Raw genomic sequence first — 18490 nt, forward strand, 5'->3', positions numbered from 1 at the left:
GTATTGTTAGCCAGACATGGCTGAAAGGTCAATATAATAAAAATAATAAATATAAATGTATAATGTTATGAGATTTAAGCTATTTGATCTAAACATTATGTTATAATTTATGTTCATTCTAGAATGAAAGAGCCATAATTTATATTTATGGAGGTTGTGAGATCAGTCAAATCTACTGAACCCGTACAGAGATTAATTACTGAAAATAACAGATAAAATATAAAGTTTTTTTAAAGAAATTATAATGATTTCGCATGTGCAATTTCAAAATTTTCTGATACATAAAAGTATTTTTAATCTTAAAATGAATATTACTTTTCATGATAAACAGGCAACATGTGAAAAGAAAAAAAACACGAAAAAAGCATTGCTTGGCAAACCTTAAAACTTCATAAAAAAATTTTGATATTTTGCATATGAAAGCATTGTAATGTTTAATGATAATCTGCCAAATTTTGTTAATGTTCGATTACTAATTTAAAAGTGATAGCGTGAAAACTACAACAAGCATAAAATGGTTACGAGGTCGATCCCAGGGACCGAGCCCATGCTGAAAGAGTTAATTAGGAGAATTTCAGAAAATTTAGCAAATTTGTGCTCAAAAGTTGGTAATGAGTAATAAATAACCGTCCACCTGTATGATTGTTTTGAAAATTTGAACTTGAAATTACTAATCTAATTTGTTTGGCCTAACCAATACTTATGTACCTGCACGTGCTTTCACCCTATACTTTTGCTGCTCTAAATCAGCCATCTCTAAACCAAATGACAAAAAACAGTCAACCTGTACTCTTAGGTGAAGTTGTAATAAAAATGTTAGACCGATAACTCAAGTGACTTTTTGTGCAAATATTATGGTCAAATTGGAGCAGTTTTTTTTAATAGCCTTACACATGTGGCTTATATTTAGACCAAATTTGACATGTAATTGTAGGTTGTAAAGATCTATCCAAATACAAAGGCTCATCATAGGTTAGTGGCACTACTATGATTTTGTTTATGTTTTTTCACACCAGCAAGCTTCACTTGTTAGCCACCTGTACTGTGACTTAAGGATATATTTTTTCTATAACCTTTAGTATTACTTAAAACTGTTACTGCTATAAATGATGTTCAAATACTGTACTTTAGAACATTAACAAGATGCCAAAGTTCTTCCTGTAAAATATCATAAAGGAAATGCTTTTGTCAAATCAGCAGATGGCAAATAAAGCTTTTACTGTACTTGGGTTGTCTAGACCGAATGCAGTGGGTACTGTTTGTGTTGATGTCAAAATTATTTACAATTCCAAGAAGCCTGGAAATGATTACTATTGGGTGCTGAGCAGAATATATAAAACTCATGAGAGATAGATTGCACTGTGCCTGGAGACAAACCACAGGTTGAAAACAAACTCCTTAAACTGGAGATATAGTGATGCGATTCAGGTAAAATCACAAAAAAGTATACAGAATTGTCCTCATGCTGGCCTGTAAGATGTTCACTAAAGGGTACAGAGACCAGAAGACCAAAAACATAGCCAAATGTCAAATGTGATGAGATGTAACCTAAAATCCATGCTTGAGGTTGACAGGAACATCCTGATAAACAAGACAGATCAGCTCCACAAACCAATTTATTAATGTAAATGAAGCAAGATCTGTGGAACAAGAATCTTCATTGGTATAAAAACTGATGTTGATTCCTTCAAAATGATTCTGTTCTTGCAATGCAGAAAAAAAATGAACAGAAATAGAAAACATCTATCAGAAGGGGGGGGGGAATCAGGATCAAATCACAGTAAGTAAAACAACAGGAGAAAAAAAGTTGTGATCATCTCTCTCAATACAAGTCTTTGTTAGGAAGGCTTGATCATGATACAAGTACAGAGTATTTTTCCTGAAGTGAGTAACAAAATTAAATACATCTTTGTGGGAAAATAGTAGAGTGAAGAAACTGCAAAAAGTTCAAAAGGAGATCCAAGGCAACTTATGGCCAGAATTAAATTTAAGTTCTAAACACTTGAAAAAGAATCTGAAAACAAAAGTGAGGCTGACAGAAGTACATGACTTCTCTGGCAACTGAAAATGGATGAGAGTGCAGCTGTGTAGCTTCCAATAGAAGCAAACATGCCAGAATCATGAATGCAGCACAGGAAAAAAAAAGGCAAACTATTATCAAGTTGGAGAAGGAAAAGAAATTAAATGATACAGCCACCAACTCTGAATGATAGACCAATATTATTGGTAACCTACTAGGGAGGAATGTCTGCAAGAATGTGATGACATTCAAGCTATCCAAGAAGAGAAGCCAGCTTTACCCACAAAGAACTGCATAATAGCCAGCTGTGAAACTGTAGTCAAAAAATTTTATTGTGAAAGATGTACCAAAAAGTAAATCAGAAGATGGTGGAAATACATGGAAAAAACTTTGTTGTAAAGTTTACAACATAATTTTAAAAGAGAAAATCTAAAGTATGGTTGGAAAATAAAGTTTAGATTAAATCCACTGGTGCAAAAATCTGTGAGAGAGTGAAGAATTATGGGTAAGTGACATACACTTTTTTTAATCAGATGTTTTGTTGACAATGCAAGTTCAAACTCAACAAGGAAAGGATTTCAGGTTTTCAGAGGTAAGTCTACCTGATTTGTAATTTCATTTATACATTATTTTAATTTGATTATTCTATCATTTATATTTCATTTTATAGTTTTTAAAGCAGTCATCAGTTAAAAACATTATGTGGTACAGAAGTAAAGAAAATTTATTGCACATATTAATTTCAACTTGGCATAATTCCTTAATAAAATAAACAGCAAAAATGTAACTTCTCTACGTAACTTTCTTAAACATATCGTCCAAATTGTTTTTTTTAGTTCTATCTTATTAGTTACATTGTTTTGTTCCACAGAACTAAAAATAAAAAAAATTAGCCTGAGTATCATAACCATTTTACCAGTTCAGATATTTGTTTCCTAGAGCTTCCTACATATAAACATATAAGTTATTCCAAGGGATTATTAATTAATTTCCTAAATTCAGAAACATTTTTTTTTATTTAAGAATCACATATTTATAAAAACTATAAAAAACATCAGATCTACACACCATTACAGATAACATTTATTACACGAATTTTGACTATGTACATAAAAATATGCATGAAAAGGATCATAAAAATTGCTTAGGGGGAAAATTAGTATTCTTACTTAATGCTCGTTTGAAAACTTTCTTCCAGTAGTTTGTCGGCCTCATCCAACACAAAAAGTCGAACAGAATCTGTTTTCAGTAATCCTTCATTTATCAACTGTTGAATCCTTCCTAGAAAAAAAAAAAAAATCCCAAATTGATGTTAGTATTAACCTGAATTAAGTAAGTTCTATTTCTGTAAAGACAAAAGTTTTAGTAATACATTCAATGTAAACCAGGATTAAACCTTAATCAAAAGCAAGAGCATTTTCTGTACACAAGGTGAGTAAAAAAACCAGTAACAGATGAACAGTTTGTTTCATCAATGACTGTATTAACAGACACTTATTTGTACTGAAGAGACAAGAAACCTCAACTAAATATTAAGAAAAAAGCTCATTTTACCATTTATCGAGTACAGTAGATAAACCCCTACAAAATGATAGAAACAGTCTCATATATTTCATTAGTCTAATGTGTATTGACTAGAATGTTTGAAATAACTTTCTTACTAAAATGGAAACACAGTAGTTAGAGGGGTAGTTGGATAAACATATGACGAGGAAAGTTACAGCATTGTTCTTATACTGACTAATATCAGTAGAAGTGAAACTAAATTAAATGGCTTTGGTTTAACTCTTTAAATATTAACATGGATACAGTTTTGCATTCAGTCACGTTTTTGGTTCTACACCCTATAATAATTAATTAAAAATTACTCATTAGGTTATTTTTTAACACATCACAGATGTATCACTTAAAACAAATAAGAGAGGCATAGATAAATCATGTTGGCCATATATGTCTGTTTAATATCTTCATAATATGACAGGTAATACATGTATTTTATCCGATCACAAAATTCCATGATTTATCCCAATAAAACAAAAACAACATTGATTTAACATTTATAAAGCAAAAATATACAACTATATGTAATACATAAAGTAAATAAGCAATTTTCATAAATAAATTTTTAGCCTGTAGTCTACAAACAGACCCTACATCATACACTTTACACTATCCTATAAATATGAATAATAATAAAACTCTAGCTGGTGATAAACAACAAAGTTACAATGACTGGGTTGAGCAAAGTTAATGACAGACGAATCTAATTAAAAAATGAAATTACTGTTTGTAATTAAAATTTTGAAAGTTCATGTAACAAAATTAAATATGTTTAAAGAGTGGCATATTTATTTATTTAAATAATTACAAGGATCTTGAATTATAGAAAGAAATTAGCTTAAAACTGAAAATGTAATTGCTGCGTGCATATTTACAACTTAACTTACCAGGTGTTCCAACTGCTATGTGACATTTTTTCAACTTCAAATGATCTTCTTTAACAGGTATTCCACCAATAAAATAGCAACTTTTTAAACCAGGAGATTTTCTACCAATTGAAAGAATTACATCACAATTTTGTACAGCAATTTCTCTGGTGGGTGTGAGAATTAGAACCTAGAAAAAAAGAAGTAATTTTGTATGATTAACTTAAAATGATCATGCAAATATTGGGCTCATTTGTTACATTTTCTTGAGAATATTATTTTTTAGCTTTAGATTTCTCTCTGTAATATTATAAGATTAAGAAACTAATAAAAGTTTTAAACATCTTAAATCTTATACTTAACGAGACTTGACTGTTTTAAAAATAAACATTACTTGACAAATATCAGTATTCAACTGTGTATACTAACAATGTTTATGATTCCATAAAAAAAATTAACAGCTAATCTATCAATTAATTTTCCCTCTAAAGGTAGTTCTTTATGGTAGAATTAAACAATCAAGTAAAAATCACTTAATCTACTTTAAACCAGTAACCCTTCCACTAATTGATAGAATAATATCACTAATTTGTACAGGTGGGTTAAAAAATTATCACCTAGAAAAAGAAGTCATTCTGCAATTGAAATTAATGTAATGTGGATGAAATTTAAGTTTGCACAGTGCTCGACATTTACAAAAATAGATACTCTTTTCTTTGCTTTATATCTTTTGGAATTGAATTTCAGAGAGGTGAATTTGATAGAGTGGTTGAGAGAGATTTAACTGAAAGAATCAGTTTCAATCTTTTTGATCGAGCAAATTAAAAAGTGAAATAGCTAATGTAATAATTAGTTAATCCTAATGTATAACGTGGACTGTTAAAAAATAACTATATAAAAGGTGGAATCAGTTATACTTAAGAATAAGCATTTTTATGATTTTTAAGTTTATTCTTCTTGTTATCATTCATTGAAAAAATCTTTCCATAATCAAATTGTTACAATCCTTAACCATTTTCAAAACTGAACTAATTCTTTTGTAGCTTTCTATATTAGAGCAAGAATATGGTAACTTGTTGAAATCTATTTTAATAACCTGCTTTTTCTAAAACCAGGAATCATGCTGAGGCCTTCTCTTGTTGGACTAGAAGGCCTTAGCAAAGAGTCTGAATTACTGTCAGTGTTAAAATAACATTTTTAGCCTGACTTGCTGTTAATACTATAATAGTCAGTTAGTGATGAATGTTAAGCATCCTAGATTTTAAAAGTTTACATTTTCCTATACCAAAAATGTATTTCTGATAAGACTTACCTCTCCTTTCACTTTAGCTTTACCCCAATAAAAGGTTCTCTTCTTTGCTCATCTAAGCATTAGTATGAATTATACTTTTCTTGCTTCATTTGTTATACACCACCATATCACCCATAGCAACTTTAATCTTGTGACTCTCTCCACTATACCCAATCTGTATATAAGCTCTCTATTATTCTTTCTTATTCACTTTTTTGAGATTGGCAAGATTATCACACCTGAACACTGGCTATCATGGGGAGGAAGGGTTGGATAGTGCGAGAGGAGGCAAGTATTATCAGAAATACATCTTCGGTATAGGAAAATGTAAACTTATAAAAAACACTGACCTCTTCTCCCACTTTAGCTAGAATCCCACACTGACCAAGTGGAGGAGCCAGTGAGTGAAAGATTAACACAGAAAGCATCTGTATAGAAACACAGGTGGGCAAAATTGAGATATAATAAATCACACTAATGGGGGTCTGCACTACTTCTGGAACAGGTATGCCCAGATAAAGTGAAATCTAAATGTGGGAGATAAAGGCTAACTGGCTACAGAGTAAACATTGTTCATTGTCATGAGATTCATCCAGGCCCCAATCACACAGACAAGGTTCCATGTCTTATGATTGGAATTATAGGGCTGTGGATGCAAAGCTAGATTCAAGGTATAGTGGCTAGGGCATTGGGACCACAATATGATATAACTGTATAATAGGAATATGCTTTGAAGGAAATCCAACCTGAAAGTTACAGAATGTTGCATGTCAAGCCACCATAACTGTGAAGAGAAGGCAAGCAACACCCAAATGGGCAAGTCTTCCCTCCAACCTAAAGAAACACAGAAGCAACAAACCCAACTCAGAATTAAGGAGCTAATTCACAGTTGCAAAGATGATAAAAAAAAAAAAACTGTTGTAAGTGACATACAAATTCAGGAAAACTGAGATTGATTAAAGTGGTATCTTGTCTAGAGCTCCATAAAGGAAGTAGAAGGTCTAACCTCTGCAAGTCCAAATAAGGGTTCTCTAGGTGATGGAAAGCCAAGACCTGCTGATCCAGCAAATGAGAAGGACAAGGCAGCAACCCCCTCCCTCAATTTATCTGCAAATCTCTTTGCATGAACAACAATGTCTGTCAAAGGTAGAAGGACTAGGTAATCAGACAAACTAGTTTCTCCCATTAAAGAAGGTGAAGATTAATAAGCCTCAGGAGAAATACTCAAAATACTACAAATATGGTATAATACTTGTTAAAAGGATGCAGGAGGCAGAATGTCCAATCTGAGGTTCATGAGTAGCTGTCTGAGCAAAGGATTACTGGAAAAATAAGAGTCTAAAATCTAAATTATCACTAGTCCACCCTTGATCTCCACAAACTCAGCCTCAAAGCCAACAGAAGAAAAAGCATCAGACCACATGCAAGTCTACCTCTCTGCGTATAAGGAACTGTATGTCCTCTTTGGAAAATTTTATGATTTTTCTGGACAATAATACTTTTTATTTTCCAATATATGGGTAACAAGTGTAAATGGGGAATTTAGGTATAGTGAGTTGTTTAGGTGTGTTCACAATTTCATTGGATAAAAATGAGTGTGATGTTTTTGAGTTCATGTTTTGGGTAGCTGTTCTGATGTTTTGTAAGAAGGAAATGTGTGTGAAAAGCTAGATAAGTGAAGCAAAAGTTGTAAGCTCTGTCAGTAAACATTGTAGATGGTTACATTTTGTAACCAAACACAATGAAGTTATTGAACTGAGTGAAACGGCTGGAAGTGTTTTTTTTCCAATACACAGTAGTATAAAAATCATTGGGATCCACAAGAACTTAAGTTAATATTTTCTTACACTGAAAATATAATTGATAGATACTTACAATTATGGCTATTCTCGATTTGACTGTCGTCTAGTTCTGAAATTTTTGCTTGCCACTAGCCTTGAAACTTCCACGTGGTTCAGCTGCATTTAAGCATGCAAATTAGCATGTGACAGTCCTCCACCAATAGGAGTGCAACAAAATTTCCTATTGCAGATGACTCCCTTCATGCAGTTGAACCCAATCTTCATTTTGAGATTAGGCAAGAAAAAAATGACACTGGAAGTATGGAGGACAGGTGGGAAGTGTGAGAGGAGGCAAGTATCTACTGGAAATAGATTTTCGGTGTAGGAAAACATTAACTTCTGATATGATTACATACCTCTTTTCACAGTTACAGCTAGAACTCCACATTGAACAGGTGGAGGGACTGGTGTAAAATTATCTAGATAAGCACCCTTCAAAATAGCACCTATGGAATGAGCCTTCTATGAAGAGGAAGCACACATGTGGGAAACCGCACTATATCTGAACCAGGTATACTCTTCGTCCATGTGGAGCCAACAGGGGTGGTGTTAAAATTAAAAGGTGAAACAAGGTAACAATTCCAAATCCCTAAGGAAGAGGAATACGTGTGGAGTGGCTAAGGTAAGGTGTGTCCGACTGTAAGCAGGAGTTCAACTCCAATCTAGATCAGTGGCACTGGGAGGAACTCCACCAGTCTATGGTAAGAGAAGGGTCTTCAATCATTCACTAGAAAGGGAGAGAAGCCTCTGTTCCAAGTACCTAAACCATCACTTGGGCAAATCCAGCATAACCTGCAGCAAGAAACCATAGGGAATATACATCCGGATGACATCATGAAGTTGGAAATGCAACATGGAGGGTCAATTCCAGTCCAAAACTGATTGGAATTGGGGATGCAGCATCCAGTCCATGGTAGGAGGAAGTTCCCAGCCCACTCACATATAAAGGACTTATGTTGGTTGGTCCTGCTCCAACTAAAACTAATCACCCAGGCAACAGTAGGAGAGCAGGTTCCCAGCTGGAGGATCAAATTGCAAAATAGATGGAAAAATCCAGTCTAGACCGGTGGCATCTGGAGTAAAACATCATATCAGCAGCAGCAAGATAGTCATACCTTCTACACAGGCAGAATGCTACCACCCTACTTTCGACTGAGTGCAACTGTGCACACATCACTGGAGAAAGTGAAATGGGTGACCACAAAACCCTATTTTGAAAAGCAGAATGCTCCTGATTCTGGCAATTTAAGAAACATTATAGATGGGTAGCAATCTTTTTCTGCTTTACTCATGTTAGTCCATGAGTGCACAGTCTGGTAAAAAACATAGTTATGATGCAATATACTACAAGGAAGAACCTACAAGCAGTCTGTGAGTATGATAGAGGAAAACATACAGCAAAAACAAAAGGAATGTTCTAAAGCCCACAACAGTTGAAACAGACAGATCCACGTCAAAAAGCCATTTGAAAAAACCAGATATCTGAAGAAGGGGGGAGAGAATCCATACTGGATATACCAACAACAGAATATTCTCCACTCATGTTGATACAAAGACATGGATAAATAGGGATGCTACACTTGTAGATAGTCCCGAACCCCTCGCAAAGGACTGAACAAAAACCACATGTGGAGCTGGAGTGTGGGAATGGAAGGATGAAGCACTCTGAGTGATGTTGCTGGAGGAGGAACCAAGAGAGAGGTAATGGAGGTAGTTCCTGGAGAGGGGACAGAGATAGAAACCATGGTTGAGACAGCCAGAAAGGAGCCACAAGAAGGACTTGACATGGAGTGGATTGGATGAGGGAAAGTACTTGTGGTAGAAGAAAGATGGGCAGGTATGTATAAAGGAAAAGGTACTTCCAATCCTGGATGAATGCATCCATGGCCAAAGCCAAAGGATATTGAACTGGGAATCAAAAGAGAGGAAGTTTGGCATTCAATTGAGTGACAAACGCGTACAGCTGGGGAGTATCCAACTGAGAACACAGCCATCAGAATACCTGGGGTCAACAGACCACTCTGTGGGTAGAACTTTGTTGGGATGGAACAGCCAAACTGTGACAAGATTGAGAGCACCCAATATGTGACAAGTCTGCAAATGAATATGATGGTTGTGAGCCCAGAAGAGCAGCTCTAGAGTGCAGGAACATAAGGACCAGAATCAAGTGCCCCCTTTTCAGGTGATGTAAGGGACAATTGTTGGGTTATTGGAATGAATCATAACTATCACAACCCTCAGAGACAACAGAAATTGAACCATTGCCTGATAAATAGCAAGGAGTTCCAAATGATTGATGTGAAGACCTAACTCCTCCCAAGATCTCCTGTGTATTTCAGTATGCACCCCATCTTGACAACAAGGCATCTGTGAAGACATAGACATCTGAACTGGGAGAAGGAATAGGTATCCCCACTGTCGTTTTGTCCCTGTCTAACCACCATAGGAAATTCGACAGAAGGGAAGCAGGAAGAGATATCTGTAAATCCAGAGGGTTCATGATGAGGTGGCATAGACCTTGTAGTACTCATTGCAAGAAATGCATGTGGGTATGGCCCAGAGGGATAAGAGCCTTCAGTGATGTCCAATACCCCCCAAAGAGACAGAACCTCTTGCACAGGGGGTGAAGATGGTGAAAGTGCCCTCTGAACTAAAAACTCCATGACTCACAGACAAAGAAGAGAAGGCTGCGCTTAACCAAGATTTGAAGTGAAAAAAAACACCCCCAGAAGAACAAGTCATTGGATAGGGTAGATAATGGACTTCTCCATCTAGATAATCCAACCCACCCAAGCAATTTCTCTGATGAGAAGTTGGTTGAATGTAGAAGACTATCTAAAGGATGGAGCCAGAAGAAGCCAGACATCTATATAAAGATAGAAATTGAGCCCATGAAAATGTAGGAATTGGGAAAATGATGGGACAATCCAACAGAAAGTGTAGGGTGTTGATGTCCACCTGAAAGGAAGAGCTCAGAATTGATAAACATGATCCTTGTGGACAAAATATAGATAATGACGTGAAGCCCGAGCAATATAGATGTGAAGATATGCTTCATACACATGGAATCTCATCATCTAAAGACTTGGAAGAAAGGCCTATCTGAGAGCACATCAACCAAGCGATTCAGATGGGAGAGACTGAAAACAGGATACCTCTTCTTGAGGTCAGAAAAGAAAAAAGGGGAATTGAATTCTGGAATGACAGGAGAAATCTGTTTGATGGCACCCTAAATGAGAAGGTCTTGAACTACTTCTGTGAAACATTGGTGGGAAATGCAATCTTAAGGAGGGGAGGAGGAACTGAGACAGGAGATAAAGCAGGAGGTGTGATAAAAAGGAGGGAAGAGTCCTTCTAAATGACCAGTGGGTTTGCTGAACAGTGATATGCATGGAGGGTATGGCATACTAACCCCCACATGTAATTTATCTTGAAAACGTTCGTTATGAACCCCAATATCAGGCAAAGGAGGTAAAGTCAAAACTCAGAACTAGGTGTTGCAACTAATAAGGAAAGAGATGGATCAAATTACTGGGTGATAAAGACAAAACACAACACATCTGTAATATCAAGTCTAAAAAATGGTGACTGAGGTCTAGATTGTGAACATGCCTACACAGCAAAGGAAGGGGGGGGGAAGCTGTCCAAGTCCACATCACCAAGATCTAAGTCCTCAGGTAATGTAAGAATTGCTTGTAGATCGAGAGATCCCACGGCCCACATGAAAGAAGCCACCTCCCGACGAACTATGGTCAACACTTCCTCCACCAATAATGCTGCACCTGCAGCCATTGTCACAAGCTGTTGAACACCAGTACTGTCAGTAGCCATTGTAATTGAGTGAGAAACAGAATTCACAATGAAATAAAGAAATCCAACTTATAAACAATAATTTGAATATGTTCAAAATTCACTAAAGGAAATTTTTTTAAATTTAAAGTCAAGTACTATGTCTTAACTCTGTCGTGCCAAATCAAGAAGTGAAGATTGGGTTCAATTGCATAGAGGGAGTCAGCTGCAATAGGAGGGTTTGTTGCACTATGTTAATTTGCATGCTTAAATGCAGCTGAACCAAGTGGGATACACATGGAATTAGGTGGGAATTTCAAGGCTAATGGCAAGCAAAAATTTGCACACTGGAGAACAGACAAATCGAGAATAACTAACTGTGAGAAGAGGTAAGTAGTCATATCAAAAACAGGTGTTGTATTGTTGTAAACTACAGTTTGAAGGTTAGTTTTATGGAAGGATGTCATGGATTAAAATAATCCTGAAAGTGTGAGGTGTGTTCTTTATGAAGAAAAATAATAAAGTATAATCAATATACCTTCTATAGCAAATGAGTTTGTAGTGTGCAAGACATGTTGAAACAAGTGTGTAAATGGTGGCAAAAAACAAATTGGCATGTGTGGTTCCGAAAGAAGAACCCATTACACTACCATTTATTTGTTTGTAGATCACTAGCAAAAAAAAAACGAATGTGAAGATTTTTGTAAAGATTTGCAGCAAGGATTCAACCTCAGTTTTTGATAATCCATTAAATAAAGTAGCATTGTTAATACGTTCAGAGAAGCAAATGTCAATTGTTTCATCAATAGGAATATTGGTGAACAAAGAAGTACTATTGAAACCACCCATTAAATGAGTAACGAGGTGTTCTATATTCATTGGCAGGGAGAGGCTGTAAGACTAGTACCAGAAATTTTACCAACTTATAATCACGAATGCCAAAGGCAGAAAGTATAAGTTAGGGGGAGGAGAGCTTCTGTCTTGTGAATTTTTATGCTATATAATATGCTTGGTTGGGAGCCTGTATGATACAGGATTGTAAACAGAATCAGATGTACATTTCTATTTTTCAGGTTTCTCAAAAATCTTTGTTTTTCTTCACATTGTATATTATGAGATAGAATTTTAAATTTGCCATGATGACTTAATGTATGAAGAACTTTTTTTTAATATAGTTAATTTTGTTGAGAAGTACAACTTATTTTCCTTTTTCCTTTGTCAAGGCTGGTGATGACAATATTATTGTTATAGGAGAGGTTTATTAGAGCTAATAATTCTTCATGTTTAAAACTAAAAGACATTCTGCCTGTATTATGGTTGTAGAACGAGGAAATAACTATGATTTTTAACTTATTAATTACAAATTCAAGTATTTATCCAAGTCCATTTTGGAGACCTTGGATAATTACTAATTAAAGATGTCCTTCCTTCTCTCAACAGCATGCAGTCTTCACACAACTTAAAATTTTTCTAACTCAATTTTATTATCTATATTAATATTTAGCTCTGAATATTTGTTTAAATTTTTCTAGATTGGTGATGATTTAATACAAATATTTTGTGCCTTTACATTTGTATTTTATAATAAAACTACATTTGTTGTGTTTTATGATGAATTATTTTCCAAGCTATACCCCATCTCATTTCTTGTTATCATTACGAATCCTGAAGTACTAGATTGAGTAGCCTACACCCCCAAAGTTTTAATGTAGCCAGACCACATCTAAACAATTCATATAGTTTAGCTGTACATGAAGCTATGAAGAATAACTGTCCAGACTGGTTTGACAGAAAGGGGAAGGAAAATAAAACTTAAAATAAGTAAATGAGAGTAAATTTTGAGATGAATTACTCAACCACATTTTTAATAGATAAAAAATGGAAAATTTTTCAAAAGATTAGTCAAAAAGAAAAAATACAAGAACTACATACCTAAACAAAAGTTGATAAACAATATTTATTGGTGGGTGGAGACAATATAACGTAATTTACCACATTTATGGTATGTCTAGGACAAAAATCTTTTGGGATTTTATAAAAAAATAAAAATAAACTTTTAATGCCAATAATAAATGCTATCCATTACAACTATGTTATAGTGATGCTAATAATGATCACAATGCATTGTTGATTTTGAAGAAGTTTGACTTGCCTTAGTCCTTGTTCATTTGTAAAAATGAAATTATAGCACACTTCAAAACTATCAATTAGACACAGTAAGCAAAATGGTAACTGACACTTTGTTTTTAATTTTATTTGCTTTATATCTTTTGGAATTGAATTTTGGATAGGTGAAGTTTAAGAGTTAAGAATATTAAGCATTTACTATTAACTATTTTAAAATATGTCATTGTTCAGAACCTGAACAATGACATATAGTCTTATTTAATAAATTAACTGTAGAAATTGATATAATAGCTTATTTGTCATTTTTGTAAGAGTCAAGCATTATGCAGAAGGCTTCAATTTCATCCACTCTAGTGTAATATCAAAATTCATCTCTTCTTTTAGAAACACATACAGGGTTTGTCTAAAATTCAAAAGCATACATATAACATGCACTTTTAAATGTTACAGCACATTTTCCAAGTCTTATACTATGTGGTCAAACTAGAATTCAGTTAGTGTTATGCACACTGGAGGGTAAAGATGTTTAATGAAGAGAAACAGCTAGTATCCAGTGGAAATAATTTCTTCACTATTATAGCTTCAAGAAGTAAACGTACTGAAGACAAGTCCAGTAGAATGTCTACCTCTTGATACAGCCAAAAAATAAAATGTTGAGAATATTTTTACTGAATACTGGCCATCTCTTCATTACACTTGGTCAAACTGATTAATTATTTTGAAATACACACATTTTCTATGATCCAGTCTTATGCACAAATCTGAGTATCATAAGTTTGAACATGCTATCAACATCACTAATTTGAATAATAACCAATTAAACTTCAAAAACAACTCCCATTTAACTCATTCACCTAAGTTGCAGCCTGACCACTTAAGACAATTTATCAATTTCAGTCAGTTCTATACTGTATCTAATTTTGATTATGATAGACAATTCTATCTTACTATTTGTTCTGAAAAATCTTCTAAGTCTTCCAAAAATGAAGATATTTTTCTAAACAATTAGTATTCCTCACAAACAAAATTTTATCAAAGACTTAAAATGACAGTGAGTCAAGAACACAGTGTTTAAAATCTCTGTTTCTCTATATAATCAGTAAATAACCACTAGTGATTAACACTCACTTTCAGTTAATATGTTCCTTTGGCAAAATGACATTCTGTTAAGCATTTAAACTATGTTCTGAGATTTACAAGAAGACAAATTATTCAAGTACCTTAGACTAACTTGTTTAGTTGGCTAAATTCTTAACAGATAAGAAAAAACAATAAGTATTAAAGAAGCATACCTGAGTGGCAGATGTATTAAGTTCAATGTTTTCTAAAGCAATTACTGTCATGACACACGTCTTTCCTGTTCCAGATTTTGCTTGTATTATTAAATCTAAAAGGTCAAATAAAAAATTTATTAAAGACTGATAATATGTTACATTAATACAATTATCAATTTTAATGAATAGTGTAAGGACGTAACTGCACATAAGCTACTAGGCACCATAAAATGTAGTGAGTGGGCTCAGCATGCATTTTTCATTTTCATAATGATACATTTACTTAATCACATTTCCAAAAATGGCGAAGAATGACCAATAAAGTGCTAACATCATCCAAAAACTTTGATACAAATTATTAAAAAGAAGAATAAGTCAGTATTATATTGCTCAAAATTATAAAAATGTTAAAAGAAAATTTAATGTTTCACATAACTTAAGACTAATGAGAGGAAGTGATATCCAAGGGAAACATCATGATGGGAGTTATGGAATGGACAGTCTAAAGTAATTTTATTTATTGCATTCTAAACTATTTGCCTATTTCATTATATATTAGACCATAATGAACTGAACTCATGATCTATTGCAGCATTTCCCAAACTTTTGTCATCCACATACCCCTTTAGTAAATATGGTTTCTTGTGCACCCCCTCTCTTTTTCAAACGAGTGAAAGAATGAGTTAACTGATATAATACAATGATAGACATTAAAGTGCTACATGTGTTGTAGTAATAACATTTTATTTTCATTAATAAAAATATATTAAAACAATTTTACATGATTGCACTACTAACTCTACCCCAATCATTACCCCTCCCCCTCCAGAGAACATTTGTACCCCATAATTTAGGAAATGCTGATCTAATGAATTGTCTGAAATTCAACAATTCTGATAAATATGTTGAAGAATGTATAGCACAACCTCTCATGGTGTCAGAAAAGTTTTGATAAAACAACTACATATTTTAATATTTATTACATCCTTCAACAGAAAAACAACATTTATTTAGAGAAGTAGAAGAAAAGATTTTTAAGTACAATGAAAAACATATTTTAATGACTTTATCTGTCTAGTTTTGATAACAATATTACCATAATCTGGGTATGAACATTGAAGTTGAAATAGGCTAAACTATCTTTGTATGAACAGCCCTGTTGACAGTAACTGTTACCCAAATTAGTCAGTTCAAATAATTAATAATCAAATAAGTATTTTACATTTTGCCAAGAATCAGAATTTACAAAACATTTTTGTTACCATTCCTTGCTATATTAGGAATGCTTTGTTTACTTCAAAACATCTTAACAGTTTTAGTGAATGGGAAAGTGTATGGAAGACAGTTTCAATATATTAGCAGAGCTATTGAATTTATCAAATATATAAAAAAAGAAAAATAGATTTTACACCAGATGAAGTTTACAAATGTTTTCCCTCTTCCTTCTATGGGTTTGTATCAATAATCTCTGATTTCCAGAAAACGTAAAATGAGAAATTCAACTTTATTGTCTTTGGCTGCTATTTTCTGTGTTTAAATATCTATTACCATACTGCTCAATGCATTTTTGTAGATAACATATTTCCATTCCATTCAAGAGTATCTAAAATTGTAATGTGATGTGTGATTGAATATGGCCTTTCATGGTTGTGACAAATAGCACATGTCAAATGAAAAGGACTGCTCACTGTTGAAAAATATAGCACATACTTGTTTGGATTTTGTTTCTAGATGTATTTATAGAAATTGGGAATTTGAGAACAAGATTATTATGTAGGCCTTGTACAAAATTTTGATAGGGCAGATGAGCTAATACATGTAGAATGATTCCTAGTTTAAGGCAATTTAGTTACAAGGAGAGACTTGCAGGAGTTTTAGATGTATTTTCTCTGGATATTTAAGAACTTGTTTCAAGTATTGGTATTATCAGACTGAATGGCACCTTAAGTGCATGGGCTAAATGACTAGGTCAGATGCAGGCATATACTTGTACTAAAACTTTTTCATGATACATATTTAAATGACATGGATTGGCTTTGAGTTTTTTAAAGTTTAGGACAGGATGGCCTAGTGGATCAATATGTCCCTTACTGTCCTTTAAGTTTCATAGGGAATTATTTATACCCCTTTTTTCTCCTATAACATATACATACTTACTTTCCTTGTTCTCTACTCGTGAGAGTCTATATATTTTGATATTAACTAACGTAGCTCACAAAGCCAATCTTCTATTGTTACTTTTTATAAAATCAACTACTTTTTTTGTCAGTTCCAGCCTTACAAAAAATACTGGAGACTGCTAGTAGCTTTATATTTTTAAGTGTCTCATTTCAAATAAACATCTTATTAGCACATAACCTACTAATGGACTGTAGTGTATGATCTGTCTATCCTTGGATCTTGCACTTGCTTAAGGCTAAGCTGCCACTGCTTTCGATTGGATTTCATATATTTAACTCAACTGAGATGATCATGGTCATACATCTCTTATCACTCCTTTTCACAGTATTACTGTTAATTTAACACTTCGGATGACTGTCATGGAACATTGATACTGACAGGTAAAAATATAAGTGTACAATTTCCAAGTATTTTTACAGGATATAGAATGACGCCAAAGGCAGTAAAGCTAGTTAACAAAGTTTAGCCCTTTACAGGTTTTCTTAAAGATTATGCTCTATTAACAAACTGTGGTAAAATATAGTACTTACCCAAGCCACATCTTCCAAGTGGAATAGCGTGCAACTGTATTGGAGATGGTCGAATAAATCCAGCTTCCTTCAAGCCACACAAAACATGTTCAGATAGCATTAGCCCCGAGAAATCAACTTGTTCCTGGAGCTTTATGTCATCTGATCGCCATTTACCTTCTATAACATGAGCCGTAACGTCACTCATTGAGACTGAACTTGACAAATAATTCTAAAGATTTGATTACAAGAAATAATCAACTAACAAAAATCTACAATATGTAACTCTTCGTCCACTATTACCTACTTACTAACAGTTAAGTCAAACGTAGTATCATTCATGTGCTTTATTTTCAGACTATGCTGCCATCTAACTATCTATAAAACTATCACCATTAAGAATTAAATACTGGCTTAAATTTAAATTGTATTGTTTCGTATTCCTTGTAAGGTTGTGAAATAATTCAAGATCAGAATAATATATATAATAATAACATGAAATGCCTATATATAATTATAAATCTAAAAAATGACATAGAACTGTGATAAAATACTAAAAAGTTGAATATAAACAAAAATGAGTCCACCAATGGGTCAGCGGTAAGTTTACGGACTTACAACGCTAAAGATTGGATTTCACATGGTGGACAGAGTATAGATAGTTCATTGTGTATCTTTGAATTAAAACAAATAAACACAAAAACGAATAGCGGATGTTGCAATTTTTAATTTTATTTTCTTATTCAGCTGAAACATATTTATACACATTTGTGCATACTAATAAATAATAACGGCCATTGGTACAGACCTTCAAATGCATGAACTATGCTCAAGTTATTGTGTTTTCCGATGTTGACTTATTTATTTTTAACCGTAGTTAAAGTTAATTATTTATAAGTAAATGGAACAATTATTGGATCATAATATTACATGAAAGCCTCGCTAGTTGATGGCTAGTGTATATCTTCACACTGAAAATTTCGAACTTTTTAGAGTTTTAGCACACGTACACACACACACTTGTTTTTTTTT

At 33.6% G+C, this 18490-nt stretch overlaps 1 protein-coding gene across 3 annotated transcripts in view; it reads right to left on the reverse strand.

Moving 5' to 3' along the window:
- The window catches only part of LOC106475444, a 44245-nt gene extending 26452 nt beyond the window's left edge, over nucleotides 1-17793 (reverse strand). For all 3 annotated transcript variants that reach the window (XM_022380684.1, XM_013936128.2, XM_022380680.1), the window contains exons 1-4: nucleotides 17480-17793; nucleotides 14787-14881; nucleotides 4468-4636; nucleotides 3190-3301 (exon numbers count right to left, since the gene is read on the reverse strand). In XM_022380684.1, coding sequence (XP_022236392.1) covers nucleotides 3190-3301; nucleotides 4468-4636; nucleotides 14787-14881; nucleotides 17480-17666 — 563 coding nt within the window. In that variant the 5' untranslated portion in view covers nucleotides 17667-17793. The remainder of the gene's footprint in view (nucleotides 1-3189; nucleotides 3302-4467; nucleotides 4637-14786; nucleotides 14882-17479) is intronic.
- Between the last annotated feature and the right edge of the window lie 697 nt (nucleotides 17794-18490).

This window comes from Limulus polyphemus, unplaced genomic scaffold (assembly GCF_000517525.1).
Source record: "Limulus polyphemus unplaced genomic scaffold, Limulus_polyphemus-2.1.2 Scaffold147, whole genome shotgun sequence".
In the NCBI taxonomy this organism is placed as follows: Eukaryota; Metazoa; Arthropoda; class Merostomata; order Xiphosura; family Limulidae; genus Limulus; species Limulus polyphemus.